The following is a 23,456-nucleotide window of genomic DNA, read 5'->3' as shown; positions in this document are numbered from 1 at the left end:
ATTGTGGAGCTCTGAGATTTTGAGAACATTTTCAAGTCTTGTCCTACAATTAGGAATCTCAGACTATCCCCTGCATGCTAATGAAGTATTACAGAATACTCTAGGGGAGCAGCAAAATGCAGTCAGAGCCAAGGAAACTAAATTAGTCACAGGGCCCAACCTGCTTAACCTCTTTAATGGCTAACTTGGAAAAAAACCCAAACATGTATTCATGTTAATTGGGAGGATGAGTAAAGTTGCAGGAAATGGTCTAAAGTAACTGAAACAGCTGAACTAGTCTCCTATTTATCTGACTCATGATAGTGAACCACTGCCTGTAGTACAAATACAGCCTGATACAGAGCTGGTATATGAATTGTACTTTCATTCCCCAAGGAAGGAAAACATATCAGGTGCTTGTTAGACACAAGTGATTATATGTGACATCACCACCAGATGGCCAAAATGAAACTAACTGAGGAAATCAACATGTGAAATCTCTATTGTTTCATTCACGGAAATCTGTAAAGCTACAAGGACGGAAAAAATAGTAAGATGGAGATTCTCTGAGGCATTAAATATGTTGGTTAACAATTCGGTAAACAGAGGAACAAGAAGTGACAAGATAGTGCTTGAACAGCAAGCTCTTCATACTATAATTCCATGACCTTTAGCAACTAACATTTAGCAGCTAATATTCACTTTACTTTAAGAATATAAAGCCATGTGACTCTGATTTGGTAATTTATGAAGAACTCATAAACCAGAAATTCCTGTAGTCTACTCCATTGCTTTAGGCAAAGTACTTGGAAACAATTACTCTCCCCTTATTCAAAATGAACTGACCACCACAGGAATGGATTATTTGGAAGTTTTAATTACATTCTGCTAAGGGTACTATGATTTCTTTGGTTGTAGTTTAACAGTATGAGAATACTCTGGCAGCTACACCAACTTGTGGAGTTTCCACCCTTACACCACAGTGCCTCCCTCCTCATAGTTGTGCTGATACAACTATTTGTGAATCAGATCAGGCAATTTTTCATAATTTTAGAGGTGGGGTTTTTTTTACCCCATCTAAAATAAAACAAGCACTCAGGGATTTTTCTGTTCTAATTTGGATCCATCTCTTGATCCTGCTTGCAGCAAAGCTGCTTTATAACTTGTGTTACAGCACAACAGCATTATTTTTTTGTAGAAAAAGGGCAGAATAATCAGAATTTCTAGCTTCTCATTCACTCTCCCAGCTTTCCTAAGTCATTGTGTCCCTTACAATAATTTAATGCAAGTTTCCTCTTCATACTCAGCTATGCACATGATCAAAGTACTGTCTCTCCCATAAGAACTGTCATCACTGTCAACACTCACAGGAATAAAAAGAATGCAGAACTCCACCCTGTATACAAATCAGGAATGTCAGCTTGTGCTTCAGCAAAAAGGCCAAACCTTGCTTCCTTCCTCTGTGACAGCACATCGCTTTCTCAGGTTTATAGTACCACTTCATTAATTGGGACAAACGAACAAACAGGTAGGGAACAGGGAGAACAATTGTACCACAATACCCTAGCGCTCAATACTGGCAGGAAGAACACTTTTAGTAATAAAGGATAAATTTGGAAGTGGTTCTTCAAATTATATTAAGTGTATTTTCATTTGATGACAAACAATAATTATTATGACCTTCAAAAACCTAAAGAACTTTTTTTTAATTGACCTGAACTTTAACTATTTTATACCCATATCTGCTCAGTAATTTCAGCTATCCGCAGGAACAGACAATACAGATTTCTTAAGAGCTAATGAAGTGTGTTTGCTAGGAAATGATAATAGGGGTTCTGTGGGTGGTAGAACTAACAGCAGGATACTGAATGAATCCCATCTGCGATGACTACTTCTGCCTACACAGATTTTTCCTGCAGTATCAGTGGTAGTCTTCATTTCTTGTTTTAACCTGTTGTGTTTAGCATGCGTTTGATAATATTGCAGCATGCTGCAATTAAGGGGGAATTCTTTGGGTATGAAGTAGAAACCGTTGTGAGATATTTCATACGGAATGCTATACAAACAAGCCAAATGGCAACAACTTAACTGTGAATACAACAGTGTTATGGGAGGAAAAAGGAGGGATTAATACAATGGATTAGAATGTGAACAGGCATTTGATACAAGACCAAGAATACAAGAAAGGATACCTTTGGGGGGGGGGGTCCTAACCAAAAGCATTTCAACTTTTATAATTAACTATTTTGTGTGTGTGTATATATATATAGAAAGCAGTCTCAAGCTATGCTTTCTTGCAGCACTATCATTGACTCTCTACTCTTGATGCTTCAGGTATACCTTTTCATTTAGTGTACTGGTACAGAAAAAATAGCCTTGTTTAAATTCTCTTGTACCGGACATTACAGTTCTCTCCTTACACTCCTTATGTTGTGTTCCACATATCATATCACATACAGCTTGAAAAGAAAATTCTTTTGGTCCCAGTTAGGACCTCAAAACACTTTAAAATAATTAGCAAAAAATTAAATTATGCCTTTCATCCAGTAAGCTAAGAATTGGAGACACATTGGTTCTAACAAAGGATCCGACTCTTGTTTCAGTAAACACCAAGACAAATATTTTTCAGCATATGTTGATTTAGTTAATTCGTTTGGAGCAATGCAGCTAGAAAAGGAGTCTTGCCAAAAATATTTTTACTTGCTTTCAAATTATGTATTCTTATTAATGCTAACTATTGCACCTCTTTTTAAATTAAGGCTACTAATTTAAACACGTACTCGGGCCTTTCTAGAAGGACAGAAACAGAAGGCAGGATAAGAAATTGTGTAGAACTTTCACATAGGAACTGGAAGAAAAAGAGGAAAGATTCAAGTTACTTCACCTTGTGCTGTAGCTTGTCTTTTTGTAGAATAGAAATACTGGTTTTGAATTTGAGACATAAGCAATAGACAGACCTTTAAAGCAGCATCTAATCATCCCCATGCAAGTAGGTTATTACTGTGTGTACTCCTCCATGATGAATATACTCCTTTCCAGTCTTTAAACTCTTCTGAGGTTCAGCTTAATCTTCTTTAAATAAATCCAGCTAAAATAGATTCTAAACACATACTGGTGATACATTTTCTAGTGTCACTATTTCTAGGGCTTTTCATGGAATCGTTTTCAATAGGGTTCCATCAATGCCCTACAGAACTCATCTCCCTTTACTGTTGACATTCTTCTGCTTATACAGCTAAGAATTGCAGTAAACCTTGTCATAGGATCACAACAGTAGAAATAAAAAAACATTCAGGAATACATTTCTGGAACGTATTACAAACCAAGGCACTTAGAGGCAAAACCAACACGTCTCATTAATGTTCCCAGGACTAGAACATCATAACTTTTATCTAGAAAAGCAATATTTATCCAAACAGCTAGAAAGGATGAACCTTAAACATCAGTAAGGCACAAACCCAGTATTTTTGTTTATAACATGGAAGAAACATCATTGCAAATATCTTAGATTACATCTGCTGGTCAGATCATCTGAGTGCAGCTGCTCTTGTATAAAAATGTACTATTAAAAAACGTCTGTGACAGGAAAACTCAGATTCACAATAAAATGTATACACCTGTATACGAGACAGCCACGCTATGACAATTCTGGTTATCAAAAAGCCCAAAAAGAGATCGCTTACATTTGTGGGTTTTCTTAAATATACATATGTGAGATGTATATGTATATAGCACAGAAAGGTTTTCCACAGAGATGTGTCTTAAATCATAACCATTTCCTGTTTCACAACTGCAATGGTGTTTTATTTAAACAGATTCAATACTCTATTGTATTTTTAGAGGAAACTTACCTTGTGTATTCTGATCTATAAAACCTGTGATGAGTACACACACAAAAACGTAAAGAATGTTCTTTCCAGTGAAGTAGTCTTAATGGCGTAGTTGTTTAAATACTAAGTATAAACAGAATACTATTTTTAAAAAAATACACTTTTAATTTGGTCTGTTCTTTCTTTCTCCTACTATATGCGAGTATTCTGCTCAGACATGGTTTTCTCTCCAAGCCTCCTTTGCACAGCACCTTGTCTCAGTAATTGCTGAAAACCACCCTCTAGTATATCCCAGACTTGAGAATCAAGCAGCAGACTTTGCTAATCTCCCCTTCCGAGCTGCAGTCCTTCAAGTTCACCCATTACCAGGTACAACAGCAGGAGGCATGAGCTCCATTACATGCATGTTTTTTTCTTATGAGATCTACTTACCTCACGTAAGCTAACCAAGAAGAAGACATTCTAGGAGAAGACACACATTTCAAATTAGGAATTGCTGGCTTTGAATTTGGGAATAATACACATTTAACATGAAGACTCCCTGGCTCCCTGAATCATGGCCGAGAGACCTGGGAACAATTTTAGATTTTCAGTAACAAATTAAATGACTGGACTCTATCTTAAAACATGACCCATCCTTTTTCCCCCTCAATTTTCAGCAGAGTGCTACACCCGTAACAAAGTAGCTGAAAATTTAAGAAAAAAGATTTTTGTACAGAAGCATCTTGAGAGCCCAAATGGTTATAAGCCTACAGGTACAGAGAGAACTTCTCCCAGGACACAAGTTTTTTGTTTTCTCCACTCCTTTGAATACAGTTAACGGTTTTATCATTAGAAAATACAGGGGAGCAGAACAAGATCTTCCATCTGTAAAAACAGCGGCATGTAACCTGTCATATAGAGCTATATCTTCTCTAGCTACAACATAAAAAGTTAACAGTACCTATTAGTGTAAGACTTTTATGAGAGTCTATAGCAACACATTCCCAGTGAGGCCACAGCATTCTCCAATAAGTACACTCTTCCACACCATGTGCATTGGATTAAGCATGCAATTTATGTTATTGTTTAAAGAAATTACATCTCTAATCCACCAAACGCAGGGCTGAAAACACATGACGTATCAGACACTCAAATCCCAAGAAGTGCACACAGCTATGCTATATACAGATCATATGGCTTCACTGCCGCTTTAATTCTTAGACTCTTTCTCCGAATGATGAGTGGATTATGCTATGGAAACTTTACAACATTAGTCATCTAGTCCAGCATACATTACATGAGAATATTACATGGTAGTGATGAAAAAGTATCTTTCTCCTGTTCACGTGTCTCAAATACTGTATACAAAACAGACATCAAAGTGCTTCCTTTAGATTATAGTTTATCTCTGAACAGGTTTGGTGGGGTTTAAACTGCATTGGCTGTACATCAGTTCAAACATGGCAGCATGTGACTATTGTTCCGTAAGATTCCCTTACTGTTGCAGCCTTAAGAAGTCAGCTTGATTCTGGAATGAGAGGTTACTTAAGGCTGCAGTAACAAAATACCTTTCCTTGAAATACACACGCTTACTTCACACAGTATTTCACTGAAGACTGTAGGTCACCTGCTGTGAAACTCTCCTTGAAATACTTAGTCTTCTTGTTTGTATCACCTGTTACATAGCACTGCACCTGCAACGAACTGCCTGGCAAGTCAGAAATACTTCTGTAACTCAACTTCTAAAATTGCTTACCTACTCATGGCCAGTTCCTCCTGCATTACAACAAACACAAAAGGTAATTTTTGAGAGTTTTATTCTCTAATAAAGTAATCCCCTCACTCATTTAGAAAGGATACATCAATTTTTTACATACACAAAAAACTCCAATGCTCCTACCTACACTTTTTAGAGATTTTATTGCCACTTGTGCGTAAACCCACCCTAACTGTAGCCATCCAAAAGTCTGCTCTCTAATCTGAGCCAGTCATCCAGGCTCCATCTTTAATCAATAGAGAGATAGGCACCTTCAAAGGCCAAGAGATTTAGATAGTGGGATGAGTATCCCAGTATGGAATGAATTGCCTGCAGAACTGCCGCTCTCCCTTCCCTCCCCATCCCAATTTATCTATAGACAGAGCCTAGAGAACTGATTGAGGTGACACACCTAACTTCTAGATCACTGAAGTTGGATAAGATGGATCCCACCCTAAATGTTTGACCTCTGAGTGTGTCTTTCTGGCTATAAATAGGAGTACCTGTTACTCAAAATAATACCACATGAAAGGAAAAATGTTAAATTAACTGAACACTTACTTTCCTGTGACACGTCTAAAGCCTGAAAACATCTTCCTGTGCTCCAGAAAAGCATCGCAACAGGTTAATGCAAAACTGAAGAAAACTCGGCTCCAAGCAGGCAGGAAAGTTCATTTTCCTCCATTTGTCTATGAGTAAAAAAGAAGCAGGAGAAATTCAGACCTGGTTAAAAACTTTAAAAAACACCTACATTTGAAAATCTCGCTACAAGATACTTAAAACACACAGGTGGAATTGGAACTTCATCAGGAGTGCTCCTAAAAATCTCCTTAGTCTCTCACCTGTATCTTTGGGAATCTCTGCTTGGCCTAAGAACTGTGTTGCGCATGGTCAAACAAGAGGCCTGCTAATTTATTACCTGCAGTTAATATCCATTTTTCAATAGACCTGAGTTAAATACAAAACATATTTTGATAATTTTTCTCTATGTACCCATACAAGAATTTTAGCAAGACACTAAAATGATCATTTATACATTTCAATCAAATTTCCATTTCTAGCTAAACACAAGCTCAGCACAAATCTCAAAACTTAACCATACCATAACTAATGAACAGTAATTCTTCATTTTTTTGATTTTGTGAGTTGGATAAACATCTGTTAAGATATAGTGGCTTCAATCTGTAAAGTTAAATAGCATTGGTCTGTTTTTTTTAGGGACCAAGAGAAGCATAAAAGGTATTTGCATAACATGTTTTAATACTGATACCAACAAATAAGCACAAACCCTTTCCTGTACAAAAAGGCCAACAAAATTAAAGCACCTCTCACAAAGGCAATGTATTTGGAAGCAAATAATTTGGGTTCTGTATCTCTGGCTTTATCTGCCTCCATAACCAAATTCTCTTACCTTATCTTCTGAGGCATTCCCCAAATGATGACTGTTCTCACACATTCTCACTTATCTATGACAGGCAACTACCTTGTAGATATCACTGCCCCCCCTTTAGCCAAGCAACATAATTTCTACAAAGTCAGACCAGTCATTTGGTATGGAAATGCAAAGGCGGGGGGGGGGGGGGGGGGAAGGAATCTACATTATTACAAGTGACCGTTTTCCTGCTCACAGTAAGCAAAACATTTGTAGACAAGTTGGAATCAGAAGATTTTAGAATGGCTACTCTGTCCCTTGGCTGATAAGAGAGTGTTTCCCAAAAAGATTCTTCTCTGGGGGACGAGATGTTAATTAATTTACCAGGCAGGCAGAGTTTTATGTCTACGCTTTGTAGAGATCAGTTACGTTTTTTTTCTTTTTCTCATTTCAATGGGAAAATGGAGATGGGAAGGGATGAGGCAAGCGGTTTTCTTCAAGGGAAGCAGAAACAGGAGTAGGAACAGACTTGCATATAAAGTGCGTACTCTACCTTTTGAAGACATTTCCTCTTAGTCCACAGTATCCAGTCTGTCTGGTTGCTGCATTGGCTGAACCTGCATCTGCCAAAAGCAAGGCAAGGTTGACAAACTTTTATACTAGAGCCCATTACCCCAAGAGAGACATTGCATGGAGGAGTGCCTTCCTTCCCAGGAGCAACTGTCCACACTATATTGTCCCGCTTTTCATTTTGTCAGCATTCCTACCATTGCAATGGAAAAGTCATAGTGGGGTAACATGCCTAGTATTTTAGCTTTTATTATCAATCACTGAAAACAGGGAGAAGTCAGCTATAAGTTATACCTGCAAAGAAATTATAGACCATCGTTTAAGAATAGCTTGCAAAAAAATCTAACCTGGTTAATGAGAAAGACAGTATTGTTTAAAGAACACGCGTGACAAAAGGTGCACAATTCCCGTTCTTAAAATTAGAATTTCACTACAAATAATAAGACGACCAGTACATTGCTATTCATTGCTATTCTTTTGTTCACTAAATTTCAGTATTAATTTGATGAACTCCCTTTTTTTTCCTCAAGATACATAACTATGAGCACATAATAGCCTGTTTCAGGTCAGCCTAGTGCAGGGTTAATACCATTATTCTGAGTAGATCTTGGAGGTCCCGACTGGGTCAGAAGTACCATAGTCTCACCTATTTCCAAAGCCATGCATGGGAGGTAGAATCCCGGTTCACAAGAAACTGAGTGTGACAGCGGTGTTACTCTCAGCAAGTAGCACTCCAAACAGCCCTTGCAAAATAATTTTAAACTGACAAAGTATTCCCTTCTGATGCTAATAGGTTTTTCCCATAGGACCAATTTATGAAAAGAAGCAGAACCTTTGACCTATCAAAGCTGACATCAGAGCCTGAAAAATACACTGACAAGGATGCGCAATGAGATCTTAGGCATGTGTATATTATTTGAGATAATTTATACAGTTATCTGGTATAGAGTCTTACATTAATAGGTTACATTTAACATACAAGTGCATATACAAGATAAATATGCTATCATCACTTACCCTCAAAGACTGAGAGTATCTAAGCTCCTCTCAAAAACTTCCCAAACTGTTTTTTTTTTTTCCCTCCTGGCTAAGATCTGTCATGGTGTTCTACAAATAAAGTAACAAAGACACTGAAAGCAGCCACTTTCAGAAACAGTGGAAGCACTGGGTAGGTCTATGTATTTTGTAGATCAGAAATTAAGACTCACAGCAATATGAAATTTGTCTACATTGCATGTGTTGCAGTACTGGCATATGGTGATGTTTTGACTTATAGCTGAGCATGCCTTCTTCCAAGCTGTTAACTTTCATCTTGCTGTTGTAGCTCGACAGAATGAGACTCCAGAAAATGAAGAAACTAAACCTTACTTTCCATCAGGAGACCAAGGGGTCTGACGTCAGGGTCCCGGACAGAAACACACCTTCATTCCGGCTGTCGAGGGGAGTTCTAGACATCAGACAGATTTCACAAGTAATGAACGGGTGAAGGGAACATGAAAAACGAGGGTGACGGTGGAGGTGACGTGACTCCAGGCGCAGAGCACAGCCCTGCGCCGAAGGGGTTTCGGCAGACCCAGACAGGCTGCCGGAGAGCGACACCCCACCACCCCCGGCCCACGGGCGGGGGCTGCCGCCACGCTCCGCCTGTCTTCCCGCGGGAGGCCCACAGCCTCCGCCTCACCTCCCAGTTGCCCGCACGTCCGACGCGTCGCGCCTCGCTCCTCCGCGCTCCCGGCCGCCCCGTTCCCCGGGCAGAGACCGCCGGGGCCCGGCCCGGGGGCAGGGCGGCACTGCACCGCGGGAGGAGGGGAGCCGGCCCGGAGCGGGGCCGCGGGAGGAACCGGCGGCGCGAGGCCCACGCCAGACACGGGGCTGGGGGACGGGAAAGGTGGGCGAGGGGTCCGAACCACCCCCAGCGGGATGGTCCCGGTCCCACGTAGTACCCGCGCGGTCACGTGTACCGCCGAGAGCGCGCGCCCGCGCAGCTCCCTCCCCACGCCGGCCGTGCGCGCGCCTCCCGCCGCCGCCCCGCCCCCCGGTTCTTCCCGCCTCGACCAATGAGGCGGCGGCGGCGGTTAACCCCTGGTGGGGCGGCGCGGGCGGAGCGGAGCAGGAAGCGTTGAGGGAAGGAGGCCGGGAGGCCGCCGCTCTGAGGAGAAGGAGGAGCGGGGGGGTTGGTAGTCTGGCCGCCGCCACCGCCGCCTTCGCCTCTTCCTTCCGCCCGCTGTGGGGAGCGAGGCGCGGGGGAGGCACCTGTCACAGCCACCAGGGCGAGTGCGGCGTCCTCCGCGGTGAGCGGCGGCGGCGGGAGAGGCCCGGCACGGCCCGGCACAGCACGGCACGGCAGCAGCAGCCTCGGCGGGGCTGGCTGGGGGACGGTTGCGGAGATGATGCCGGTGAGTGGGAAGGGGCTGAGTTCGCGTCGTCGCCTCCCTGGCCTGGCGCCGCTCTGCCGGGCGCTGGGACGCCGTGCCTTTTCCTGCGGTGCTGGCGGCGGGAGGATTGTGCGGTGCTGCCGCCGCCATCCCCGCTTGTACCTCTGCCAGCCGGGACAGAGGGCGGCGGTGCTGCGGAGACTCGCCCGGGTCCGTGTTTCGGTCCGCCGGGGGTGGGGCCGCCGGCTACCGCCGTCCCCAGCACCTGGGGGACCACGACCCGCTCTCCGCCTCCGCCTGGGGCTGTCGCCCCCACCCTCCGCCGGCCGAGCCGCTGTCGGAGCTGCATTGGCAGTGACAGGTCGCGGGCCAGGTCCCCGCGGGCTCTGCCCTTATGCCTGCCCGGCGGGGCTCCCTCCCCGCCCTCGGCGCCCGGGGCAGTTTCGGAGGGGGGCAGCGGGGAGCCCGGGTTTCGCCGCCCAGGCATCGGCCGGCGGGAGGACCGGCTGCTGGCCGCCGAGGCCCGCCGTGAGGCGCGGGTGGGTTCTCCACGTTTGTGCGAGCCGGTGTGCGTAGGGGTATGTTTGTTTGTTTGAGGTCTTTCCTTCTAAAAGCCGTTTGTCGCCGCCCGGGTGCGGGAAGGGTCACCCAGCGGCGGGGCGGGCGGCCCCGGCCTCGGGCCGGGTGTCAGGGAGCGCGGACGGCGGCTTCGCCTCAGCCTCGCCGCCTCTGAGGGGAAGGCGGGCTGCCTCCTCGGATTCTGCCGCCTCTTTGGTGGAACCGTCGCTTATTTATCGAAGGTAAACCCTTTCATTTCTCCGCGAACAGCCTCGATTGCTTTCCGTGACAGACCCTCTCTCCGTTTCCTTCCCCTCTCCTTCCCTCCCCCGTCGCTGTGGGCTGATGCAGTGGTCAGAAGAGTTGTTCCAGATGACTCTTCGTTTTATGACGGGATCCTCTGACACTGAGTAATAAACAATTACATTCTTTTTGTTGATTTCTTTCAAACTCTGTTTGATCTCAGATATGGGTTTATGAGATACTGCCTTATATGGAGTATCGCCTGTGTCTTCTCTAATTCCAGTAGAAATGAGCTTTTTATTTACAGTTCCTCTGCAGTGTTTGCAGCCAAAGCACTGCAGCAGAATGCTTTTTGGTGAGAATATTAGAGACATCTTTAACAAAATTTCATTCCTCTGATTTTGTTTCATGACCAAGATGAGGAAATAAATAACTCAAACTAAATGTAAAATTACAGACAGATGAGTATAGGTAGTGTTTAAAAGCCAGGTATTATGACAGACTTTTTCATGTCTAGCTGCTAGGTACCAAAGCACTCTATTGTTACTGTACAAGAATTTCAGTGCGCTAGGCACACTAGAAACCAGCAGCAAAGTTCATTGAGTTACAGGTTTGTTCTATGAACGTACGGATGTTAGCTTGTAAAAACAAAAAACAAGGTGACTGTCAGCTTTTTCTGCTTCCATTGAAACTTGGGTTATGCTTTACATTCATAAAATTTTTATTGAAAACCTAGCATGCCAATGACAGGCTAAGTCAGAACAAATGTATTTGCTTCCCGTTAATAACCCGTGTGTGGGTTTCAGGATAATGTCATAACTTCCGTAGTGCAGTGATTGCCTTTTTATGAAGTTTTTTTTACCTATTTGAGTGTTTCTGCCAGTGTCTCGGGTTACCTTCATGGTTGTTTAAATGTAGCAGTTGTTTGTGCTTATTGGAAGGTGTTACAGGATGCAGACTTTTTATTATGTTTTTGAAACATACTTCAAAGTGGTTTTAATACTGATGTCTGAATTTTAATAAAAACAAATTACCTTGCTGCAATGGTCGTAATGTTGCAGATTAGAACTTACTGAGTTTGAATCCTAAAATAATAAATATTTTACTTTTCTGAAGGGCTTTTAGATGTTGTTATGGACAGTCTATCATAACATAGTCAGGAATACCTGTATTTAAAAGGACACTGTGCCAGTACCTTTAGTTTCTCATGCCAACTCTTTTATGGCTGGACTGCAAGGATGAAAAAAACCCAACCCTGTTTACTGGAATAATCAACATATAATATCAAAATAAAGTGAACATATGGCTGTAGAACTGGACCAAATGTTTTTGGTGGTGCTTTTTTTTTTTTTTTAAATTGGAGATTTTGTATTCTGAAAAGGGAAGAGCTAGTGATCTAAGTTGTTATGTGATGGAATTAATTGAATTCATATTCTTAGAAGTTTTTTTTCCTCCCTGATCCTATTTTGGATTTTTTTTTTATAATTAACAAAAGTATATAATAGCAAGGGGAGAGACTGTAATACTACTAGACTTGAACTGTTATAACAAGTGGGTATCGCTACAGTTTTGTAGCAACAAACTCAAAATTTCACCAACCTTTTCTAGTTTCTTATGACTTGTATTTATCAGATTTGAAGTAATTGAGGCCATTTTTGGATTGGTAACTTTTTTACATTCTGTACAACCATTTTTAAGAATAAAGTCATATCTGAAGAATAGAAAAATTGAATGATCTATTTTCCTCTTATCCTGTGCTTTGGTGGTGGTGATTTCCCGCCCCCCCCATGGGAACTTCTGAGAGGTTTTTATAAGTTATGGTTTCTTTTGCGACCAGGATACCTCCTTCTCTCTTCTTTTACATCCTTTTTATATAGAAGATCATATTGCTTATTCTACTTAATTTTTGAAAAAATACAAAAAACTTCCTATATTCTTAGTCCTGAACACCATTGGGCTTCAAAAAGTAATAATGATGTGGACTGCACTTTTCTCACCCATTGTTTTTTGCTTTGCTGACAAGGCACATCCGTCTTAAACTTGTTGCCTTCAGGACGTAAGGGCGATGTTTATGATGAGCTTATGGTGCTACACTGGGTATGATCTCTATGAAGGAACACTAGAAGAGTTGCTATACATGTGCCTTGAATATAGTGATATTTTTTCACTGAAAAAAGGTTAGTATTTATTGTATTCCTAGAATAAAATGTGCAAGCCCAGAACTATGTGGTATCCTTTCAAACAGGAAATCTTTTGGTTAAAACAGCCATGGTTGTATTTTGTTTGCAAAAATATTGTGGATGAAGTTCCTTTCAGCTGCATAATCTATAACCTGTTTGGAGGATTTTGGAGGATCCTAATTATCTTTTCTTTCTTTTTTTTTTTTTTTTTTGCTACAGTAGGGATTTTTGGTGGGATTTTTGTTTTTGGAAGAGTGTTGGAAAATTCTTCTTAATGAATGCAATTAATGCATTTTCTTCTTGGATGATACTTCCAAAATTGCTTCTTCTGACAAGTATTAGCCATATTATTTGGACACTAGGGTGCAGACAAGAAAAAGCCCCTTATGAGGAGCACTGTTTTCCTACTTGAGAAGAGATACAGTGCAAGTGGAAACTGCTACAGTTTATATAATGCTTCCTATTTCTTACCTAAATTTTGAGGATCATTCTTTTACAGTAATTGTGAGGTCATGTGTCATGCCAGAGGCACAGAACTATGTAGAGTTTGTACACCATCAGTAAGGTGATAGGAGAGGCGATGGTGGATGCTGTGTGAGAAATTGTGATGGACTGAATCTCTTGGGAGGAATAGTTAGTATTGCCAATTCCACTATACCTATTGCTGCAGAGCTTTTCTGGTTTTGCCTTTAACTTAACTGGGAGGAGTATGAGTGAGGTCGCAGCCAGCATTCATGTGTTTGAATGTATCTAGGAGGAACCTTGTGGTACTCTATGTGAGGCTTAGAGGCAAAGACTTGTTGGATGTGTCTGTTTTTATGTGTAGGATTGGGTGGTTGTGTTTATTGTTTTAATAGAAGTGAGAGTGAAAAGTTTGGAGAGTGTTTAGTGATATTTTTTTTTGGGGGCTAGTTAATTTTGTGTGACCATGACTGATGCATATTTTATGTTAGGCTAGATAATGTACAAGTGGATCTCAAGTATTACAGTGTGCATTAATATATTCTTAATTGCTACATATGTTCCTCACCTACGAAGACAGATAACCTGACTAATAAAACACAAACCAAAGATGGATATCTCCAGCAGTTAGTTTTAAATTAAGCTATCTTCCAGGTGAATTAAGAGAGAGGGGGGGTTGTTGGTTTCTTTGGTAGTGGTAGTTTTTGTTCTAGGTGGGTTGTTTTTGTTTTTTTTTAATAAGTATACACTTGTCATGTATTCAGCCTAAACCCTTTTCCAAAAAGTCCAAAGTGGGCACTGCTTATTCCTAATTTAAAACCAAAATATTTTCAAATCAATGTACACTGTTCTCTTTCCTTTAGGAAGGTCACTACTCATATAATGCTACGTTGTGAAATTCTAAAGGAAGATGTGTCACTTTAATACACTTAACATTAGGGATTTTCAGCGATGCTGGAGTAAAATATATTGCAATTAATTCAGAACTGTATAGTTATCAGCAGTACTGATATCATACTTGTTTGCTGAATAAATTCGAAGTGACTGTAGAGAATAATTTGCAAGTTTATCAGCCATTATTAATGGAGTTATTTATTGCAGCAAAGCTTAAAGGCCATTTTATGTTTTTTGGATCACATCACAGGGATTTTCTGGTGGTTTTTTTTTTTTTTAGGATGCTAGGCTATGGCCTATTCTGTGGTTAAAAATAAGGTCATTGGCTTCACCATCTCAATGAAGAGTACTATTCATAGGCTACTCAGTTAATAGGATATTTAAATATATTTGGTACGTATGGATTTAGCATAGGTGAAATTGTTACCCACTGCAGTCTTCAGAGAATAGGTAGATTTTTGACAGCAAAATGCCACTCCACCAGACTGAGTTAAGTTAATCTAACAAATTCAAACTTGATGTGTAATATAGGCCTTCTTACTATATTATAAGAAAAAATTCCAGCTCATTTTATTTATATTAATATATCATACAGCTGTGAAACAACCCCTATTATGTTAAGAATAAAGACAGTGCCTTTCTGAAGAATTTGCAGTCTAATGCTTGGTATTAAAACCAAAGCTCACATTACCTTTTTAAACATTCAGGGGGTTTTAGATTTTTTTTTGTCCTTAAAAACTGGAGGCAGCTTCAGAAATAAAAAAATAATTCTTGAGAATGGAGGTTTGAAGAAGCAAACAAATTATTGCCTAACTGGGGGTGGGGGGAGAAGATGTCTTGCTCCCTTTCCATCATGACTCACTTGGAATTTACAAGTCTTACATATTTGTCTAAATTAAAAACTTAGTATTATCATACATTAATTACTAGCACAGGATAGTTCAAAATACTTTGACTCTAACTGAATATGTTAGCCTGGAATACAGGAGGTTCATTCTTAGGCTTGTGCCAGACCCCAGCAAAGTGAGATTTTTTTTTTTCTTTCTTAAATTGAGAAATTATATCATTAGGTGATTTTAAATGTTTAAATTCTTTCTTCACTTCTTTTATAACCAGCTTTTCCATCAGTCTTGAATCCTGTGTCTCACTGTTTCTTAAATGATAAGATTTTTAAGTAAATAAATATTGTAAAGTAGTAATTCTAACAGTTCAGGTGGGTATATTTTTCTGGTAGTTTGGAAATCTGTCATCGGAATCAATTAAACTTGGAAGCATGTAATACTCTCTAATGTATTAGGTAATATATCCGTGGAATATACTCAATGTTTTGAGCTTCTGAAGCAAATTTTTTATGACAGACAATAATAGAATTATATTGTGCAATAATAGACACCATTCTTCAGAAGCAGATTTGTGTGTCAAAAGCAACAATGCTATCAGGAGGACAAAGTGTAAATTCTATAATAATTCAAAGGACAAGCAAGAATATGAGATGCTCAGTGGAGGAAAAGAATTATTTTGAACATAAATTTTTAGTCACTTTACCTAGATTTTAAGTCACTCTATTCGGTTACTTAAATCGTGCTTAGGAGCAAGTACGTGTAACCTTGCTTGTATCGGAGGGTGCAGGTTTGTCACTGCAGTGCAGTAGGATGTTGGAGCCACTGAATTCCTTTCAGGGCTGAGGTTTCACAATAGGGATGAGCTGGGTTAACCATTTCCTGTGGCTGGGGGAAAAGGCTGTTTCCTCTTCCTTGCTGCTCATTCCCACCATTTACTTTGAATGGACTGCACTGCTTGTCTCAGTAAACTGATCCAGGTTGCTAAAAATGTAAAAAGTAGTTGTATCCAAAGAATGTTGAAGAAGTATATGTACACGCACATATAAACGTGTATGTCTTGCCAGGCTAGTGCATTAAATCGGCTTAAACTGTGACTATTGTGTTGTCCGTGTTGGTACAGGAGGGAGCAGGTCACTTGGCTGAGATTGCTAGTGGAGAAGGGGATAGAGAAGTGGAATCTCTCCCTTTCAGTATTTTTGTTTGTTCAGTTCAGTTAATTGTGGAGCTGTACCCCAGGTGACATATTTTGGATTTTGTTCTCCGGCTATTTAGCAGGTGAGTAGAACAGTGAACTGGAACTAAAGACCTCTGCGGTACAGTAACACTGTTACTTCAGTGCAAAGTTATGGTTTCACCAATGTTCACATCTTTATCGGGACTAAGTATGGGATATTATTTTTTGGTAAAATATGTGGTCTTTGAGGAAATCTTGAGAAACTAATATAAAGTTGGGGCCAAAAAAAAAGGAAAAAAAACAGTAAAACTTAGTTGCCAGTCACTAGTTCGCCATCATTTTTCCCCCACTTTGCAGTATTGCGTTCCTTCTGGTTTCTGCTTGTTGTTTTCTTATTCTCTAAGATGCATCATGTAATTTAGCCTAGTTCTTCAATAATGGAAGTACAATTAAGATTTTTATTTTGTTCATTTCCAATTCATTGCTTTGCTTAGCTGCAGAATTCTATTTATGTGTGAGGAGACTGTCGCTATAAAACTAATATTTTATTTAAGGAATTCTCACTTCAGCAAGAAGCAATCTAATTTAAACTTGCGTATGTTGCAGATGCTGTCTTTCACCTATGCATCCTTATGTCTACTTTAAGTTTGACAAAAGGATTTCAGCTTTCACATGCCTAAACTATTGTTTATAAATTGAGAATGGAGGAAACTGAGGCTTCAGTTTTGTGTAGATGAAGTTGATGTAACTGCAGGGGCTGCTGTAGCCCTGCCTCCCTGCTGCCCCCTCTCTCGTATTGGTTCTGGTATTTATCTGATTCTGTGCTGAGTTGTTTCAGTATGTGAACTCAGCAGGAAGTTGTTGTTTGTGCTTTTTTTGGTTTTTGTTTTGTTTTGTTTTGTTTTGCCAGGATACTTTTCTGCCAGCTGAGCACACTGAAACCAACTCTGTGTAGGGTCAGATAAGCATTGGAACCAGCACAAAAAAAGGAAGAAATGTGCAGATTGCAGGAAAGATGTAATCAGTTTTATCAGTTTAGGTTGTTGGGATTTTTCAGCCTGAAACAATTCCATGGTGGTGAATGCATATGGTGAGATATATCTGGGTGATTTTGGTGTGTAATCCCTGTCCCGCGTGGCAAAGAGTAACTTCCCTGCTCTCTGAAATCAAAACAAGAAAACAGCGCAGTGCCCGAGGTCTCTGCCAGGCTGATCTAGGAGAATTCCTCCAGTCCCAAATCCCCTGGATTGATCCCATGCGTGTAAGCATGGTGCATTGACTAGCATCTGAATTAATTCAGAGTTCTACTCTCCTGGGAGCCAATTTTTGATGCTTCGAGACCAGCAAACCTTGTTCTCCTAAGAACTGGGATATATCTGTCCAGACCTACTAAGGTGAATAGCTGAGAATTGTTGAGAGTTATAATATTAGATTAAAAAAGCGGTAGACAGGACTACGATATTAATATGTGGAGAAAAGTATTGCCTGCATTGCTCTCTGATGTTTAAAGGTGGAGAAATAGGGTGGTTTGATGCTAACAAAGCTTACCATAGCCATTGAGTACAGGCTTACCTGCATATAAGTTTGTTTTTTTTTTTTTAATTTCTCAAAGAAGCTCTGTTAAGTCTTAGTTGAGAATAACAGGTACAGTTTAAGTTGAGGAGACATACTCTGAATGCATGTTTGCATGAGAAAATCCTTTTCTAATCCTGTTTCCTAATGCAATTTGTCTAATTTATGATTCAAGACAGTGCTGCACCTGTTGGCATTCTTATGCCTGTTCTGAAGGTGATACTGTGATACTTTCAACATACTTATGGTACTTTCAACACAGTTCAACCTCCTTTTTTCTACCTCCTCCTCCCCCCAAGCTTACTACTTCAAAAAAAAACAAAACCCAAAACAGGCTTCAGAAAGTGTAGCTGGTTATCTTGTAAAATCTTAACCAGTGTGTTGGTCAAAACCTGACCTGAATCTGTCCTACCTAGCCAAAGATAGGGGGTTTCAAATTACTTACGTTCAAAACACTCTCATAGAATGCCTTTAATAAATGTTACTAATATCTCAGTTACTTCCTGAAAAGATATGTAAGGAGAGGATATTTGTACATTGTTATCGTATAATTGATGTCTGTAAAGTGGTTGGCAGGCTGTTAGCATTTTGTAGAGAGACGAATATGACAGCCAGAACATATACTGTGTGTTGATGTGGACAGCATAGGAAACTAGTATCTCTAATAACTTTGAACAGTTCATCTAGTGATTACTTGCCTGAAACTCTTTAAGTTACTCACTGGCAGCTTAGCTGACTTGTTATCTGGGCATCTGAGAAAGTACTAGCATCTGTGAACTGACAGCCATTTCTTACAAAACCTGTAAGATAATTTTTATAGTACAGGGGTATGTTAGGACACTTAGCTTAGCCAAATACAGACTTAGAACCCAGTTTGACTATTAGTGCTAACATTGCTATTCAGATACATCGACAGAGAAGTGGTTAGATTTTCCTGTTGTGTATTTAAAAACAGCAAGTTCTTGGAATTGAAATTTTGGATGAATCTGCAGGCTAAGTAATGAATGGGTTCATTACTATTTGAGCGTCAAACAGTTGGACTGTATGTACACTTTGGGAGTTCACTGAATTCTTGAAACAGTGTCTTATAAACTATGAAACTCATGTCTGTATGCAGCTTCATCTCTGCATGCAGCTCTGAATGTCTCAGCATGTCTGATGCTTTATTTCCTTATGTATGGTTTTGTTGTCCGAAGTTATCTAAAGTTCAGAAAATTTTAGCTGCAAGCCTGAATCGTGTACTTCTGATAGTGGAAAAAAGATCTGTAATGGTTGACCTCCTTTACACTTCTAAATCATGTCAGGATCAATGCAGTTATTTTAAAACCATATCACATGGATTGATGTCTATTCTAGCCCATGCCACTTGGAAATCTTTTCAGTCCTTTTTCTGACTAGCTTCTTGGTGTACTAACACTGCAGTGTATTCACTTTTTTATTGTCATTTATCACCAATTCAGCAAGAGCTTGTTGGGTATGGGAATATGATATAAAAATCCAAGCTTTACATTGAAACAAATCAGTTTCAAGTCTGTTGCTTGGAATGCTTCCCCTCACCCCCAAATTCCTGACTGTGGTACTTTATTTTTACTTTTCTTTTTTTTTTTGTTCTTTTTTTCCAGATGGTGGAGAGCAGTAGTACTTGTTTTTGTAGCACTGATAGGAGGTAAAGTGGTAAAGGAGGCTTAAATAAGTTTAAACTCTGAATTACAAACTGCTCTGTTCACCCCAGTTGATTTTGGAGTCCAAATCAAATACTTACATTGGAATAATTTAATTTATGTATCAATTACTGTGCTTCTGCTCATTTTTAGCTAAACATGAAAAACCTTTGAATTTTATTCACTTTCACATTTATCAACCTTTAGACTACTTTTATATCCTTTTTATAGTGGATTTTTTGTATTTATGGTATAAAATTATAGTCTGAAACACCACTTTAAGGGACATAAAAGACATGCTAAATCTGAGGATTTACTATACAGTGTTTCTAATATGGTATTTTTGCGTTTCTGGGTGTTTTGTAACATTCAACCTAACAAATCTTGGTGATTTGAGCCTTCAACACATTACTGGATTACCTCCATTTACAGCTGCTCACTTCCCCCAGCCATCTGAAGCTACCAAATACTGCTTAATTTACTCTGAGTTCTGAAGGACTGAGAAGCCTTGGCACAAAATTACAAGTAAGCTTGATCTGGAGTGTGTGTGTACTTGCCTCTGTCTTTTTAGAAGCAAGAACAAGCTTTTGGTCAGCTTTTTCTTATTATCTCACAAATGATGTAGCAATTTTTCAAGCAGTGAGGTCTCAACGGCCTCTTTTCTTCCAGTGCTCAGGGATGAGAGTGTTCTGATTGTGTCTGAATTTCTTTGTAAACCTTTTGTCTTCCTTTCCCCACGTGAAGTGGGGAGCAAAGTAATTCAGTCATCCTCTGTTCTGTTGTTCTGTTAAGTACTGCAGTTCTCTTGTGAGAAAAGATGTCTTCCAATACGTGAAAGAATGCAAAAATGTGGATGATGTCATGTAGCTGTGTATGTTTTTATGTATTAGCATCTGTAGTCATACTGGAAAAAATAGTCTAATGTGCTGGGGACTTAAGGATGCTACTGTGTTTCTAACATCATTTGGAGAGAGCAGTTGGTAAATCACTTCCTACACCCTCCCACACCCGCCTTCCCCCCAAAATGAGCATGCTAAGCACAGTTTCTGTTTTGAATTTATATATTTGAATGTATTTGACATGTTTAAATCAAATTCTTTCTTGCTTTTAATTTCTTTACCCTTGGATTGGAAAAAGGAAACATGCTCACCACAAGTCATACCCTGTATAGGTTATTGAGTGCACAGTTGTTATAGTGTAATAGAGCATCACATTTTTTACCTCAGTAAATAGATTTAGGAAATACATAAGTTGTCAGTTTACCTAAGTGGAAGTGATAAGTAAATCTAGGTACCTGTTTCACCAAGTATTATTAATTTACAATGACTTGCAAAAAATTGATGTTTGATTGGGGTTTTTTGGAGGGGGAGTTGTTTGGGGTTTTTTTTTTTTCCCTCTTCCCAGTATGATCCATGGATTTTTATGATTGATTGTACTGGAAAAACTGCTTTAGTAGGACCATAGGCTTGACTTTGCTTTCCTACTGAGTGATTTACATAATCTGCAGATACATAGTTTCACTGAATATGAGCTTTGACATGGGGCAAGTCCTTTTGGAACTTATATAGTTTTTAAATTTAATATAGGATCATAACTTAGGTCTATGAAATTCTGCATGTACCTTGCTTCCTTCATTTAGAATAGTCAAAACTTTTTTACTTTTTTTTTTTTTTTTAAATCCTCCTGTTTCTTTAGGATTTTGAGTCTGATAATATATTAAGCAACCAGAGGCTGTGGTATCCTTGTCTCTCTACATATAGCCTAGATTTATATTTACCTACCTAACAGTAATGGTTATAAATCTGTGAGTGAAATAACTGCAGTGGATCAGATATTCAATATGACAATACATCTATGGACTATATGAGAGAAGGTAAGGGGCTACACTGTGCTTGTCGTGTTTTTATTATTTATATGATTTAACAAAGTGCACACTGGTGTTTTCAGTTATTTCAGAAGGGAGGATGACAGGATAAAAGGGAAGTTCAGTGACACACATGTTTATTTTAGTTCATATTCTTCTTTTGAAAGAGCCTAATTATCCAGTAGGGGCGGCAGGCTTTAGGGCTGCACTCTCATGTACTTCTGGTCTGTACGTGTATGCCGTGGCTTTCTATAGCAAGTGAGGCTTTTATAAGTTACGCAGTTTTGTTTAGAAGAATTTAGCCAGTAGCTGTAGTTGGAAGAGTGGCACAATATGAGTTAATATAGGCCCAGCTTTTCCTCTCAAATATTTATTCATGTGATACAGTTTGTTTTTCTGCAGATAAAGATACAATCTGGTTTTGGAGAACAACCAGAATAGATTTTTCCATCCTTCCAAAAGCAAAACAACCCTTCCCTTTTAAGAAATACCCTCCAGTTTCTCATTTATTTAAAATGTTCTCAATTGCTAACAGGTTAATTTTTTTAAGTTGCGGCACTTTATAACTCTGAAATGATTCTACTAATTATATTCTCAATAAACCTCTCAAACATGATACATGTTTGCTGAGGAGAAAGGAAAACTGCATGGGATCAGAATGTTTTTGTTCCCAACAAAATGCATTAAGGGAGGACGGGACTATTTCTGAATGTTGAAGCAGCCTAAATGTGGTATCTTACTACCTTTGTCTTCTCTACCACTGCTTATAGAAAAGGGTAATGTAACAATTCTGTGGCTCACAAATGAAGCTGAGAACCCCTTGCTTTTATCTTCCTGCAGTTAATGTGTAAGGTGCCACACAGAGAATGTAGCTCATAGCTCTGTTTTGAGAGAGATGGGTTGTTTGCGTTCTGTTGATCTTCTGTAGAATGGGTTGGATTTTTCGTGGTTTTTGCTTTCTCCTTTTTTTTTACCCCCTTGGGTGACTTCCTCACTCTTTCTCTCCATTTTCTCTATTAAGGGAATGGATCAGGCTGGAGAATATGCTTTGTTCCTGCAATTGCCAAGTAAGAGCTGAATGCACTGTTGGTGCCATCTCTGTTCCCCGCTCTGGATCCTCTATAGTGTTGACAGGAATGATGATAAACATTTGCTGTCCCTTGACATGAAGAGGCAATCAGAAACATAGTTTACCATTTTATATGCTCTGTTGCTTGAATTATGTCCAGCAAGAAGACAGAGTTTGCCAAGAATGGATGGAACGATAGTATTTTTAGGCATAAATACATGGTGGATTTAATGTTGTTGTTTGTTTTGGTTTTAAGCTGGTTGGTCTTTTTTAAAACATTTTCCTGATTTAAGAAAATGTCATGGAAATGTCTTTTGATAGTTGTTAGGATGTTTGCTCTTGGAACTTTTGCTTGTATCGTTGCCCCCTTCGATGGGAAGATCACTTCTGTCTCTTTTGAGACAGTCAGAGCCTTATATGTAAATTTATTTAAGATTAATACAGTTTGTTATTATAATAGTAAACAAAGATGACTGTTGCACAAGGAGAGGATAGCAGAACTCCCCTACTGCAACCTTGCCTAATTAGGTGAAACTTGATCTAGCCTCTCTTGTTCCTGTCACAACTGTGGCCTGTCTTGTTTCTTTGGAACATCTTATCACTGCTCGTCATTACTGCTTGAATTCATATGCCAGTAGGCCAGAAATACTCCATTTAAGTAGTTTTTCACTGTAGTTGTTGCACGGAAACTGTTCTTAGGTTTTAGCTCTACACAATATTTTTATATTCACTACTATTTAAAACTGTCCACATGAAGAATATTTTAAGGATGGTTCTTCAGAATATTATAAAAACATCAAAAGAGAAATCTTGGCTACCAGAAAAGACTGGACTGAACTCTAGAAACTGGAAAAAGGACAGAATTATAAAAAAGAAGGTGGGATTACTTTGCGTTTTGTTTATTTGCTGTAAAACTAAGCATTTTGGGCTTGCTTTTTGTAAAACTGAACAGTCTATCCTTGTAGTGGGTTAGAGTGTGTGTATGTGGGATTTTTACTTGAAGATCAGAGATTATTATCTTATATGGGTTTGTTCTGTATATAAATGGTTGAAATTTTTAATTTTACCTTGCA

At 39.6% G+C, this 23,456-nt stretch overlaps 1 protein-coding gene and 1 long non-coding RNA gene across 5 annotated transcripts in view; one reads left to right on the top strand and one right to left on the bottom strand.

Annotated features, from left to right (window-relative positions):
• Window positions 1–4,844: 4,844 nt before the first annotated feature.
• On the bottom strand, window positions 4,845–8,938 carry LOC142062084 (uncharacterized). Its single transcript, XR_012662368.1, has 3 exons — window positions 8,858–8,938; window positions 7,473–7,542; window positions 4,845–6,236 (listed from the first exon to the last, which is right to left on the bottom strand). It is a non-coding gene; the product is annotated as an uncharacterized LOC142062084 (long non-coding RNA).
• A 638-nt stretch (window positions 8,939–9,576) lies between these two features.
• Window positions 9,577–23,456, top strand: part of PPP1R13B (protein phosphatase 1 regulatory subunit 13B) — a 73,043-nt gene continuing 59,163 nt past the window's right edge. For 2 of the 4 annotated variants that reach the window (XM_075104008.1, XM_075104007.1), the window contains exon 1: window positions 21,278–23,260. In XM_075104008.1, the coding sequence (XP_074960109.1) occupies window positions 23,135–23,260 (126 nt within the window). In that variant the 5' untranslated portion in view covers window positions 21,278–23,134. Of the gene's footprint in view, window positions 9,886–21,277; window positions 23,261–23,456 lie in introns of those variants that run through there. The other 2 variants (XM_075104010.1, XM_075104011.1) reach the window with 2 other exon arrangements.

The sequence above is a fragment of the Phalacrocorax aristotelis genome, chromosome 9 (assembly GCF_949628215.1).
Source record: "Phalacrocorax aristotelis chromosome 9, bGulAri2.1, whole genome shotgun sequence".
In the NCBI taxonomy this organism is placed as follows: Eukaryota; Metazoa; Chordata; class Aves; order Suliformes; family Phalacrocoracidae; genus Phalacrocorax; species Phalacrocorax aristotelis.
Note: the sequence above shows the minus strand (reverse complement) of the source record. Positions and strands in the feature narration are given on the sequence as shown.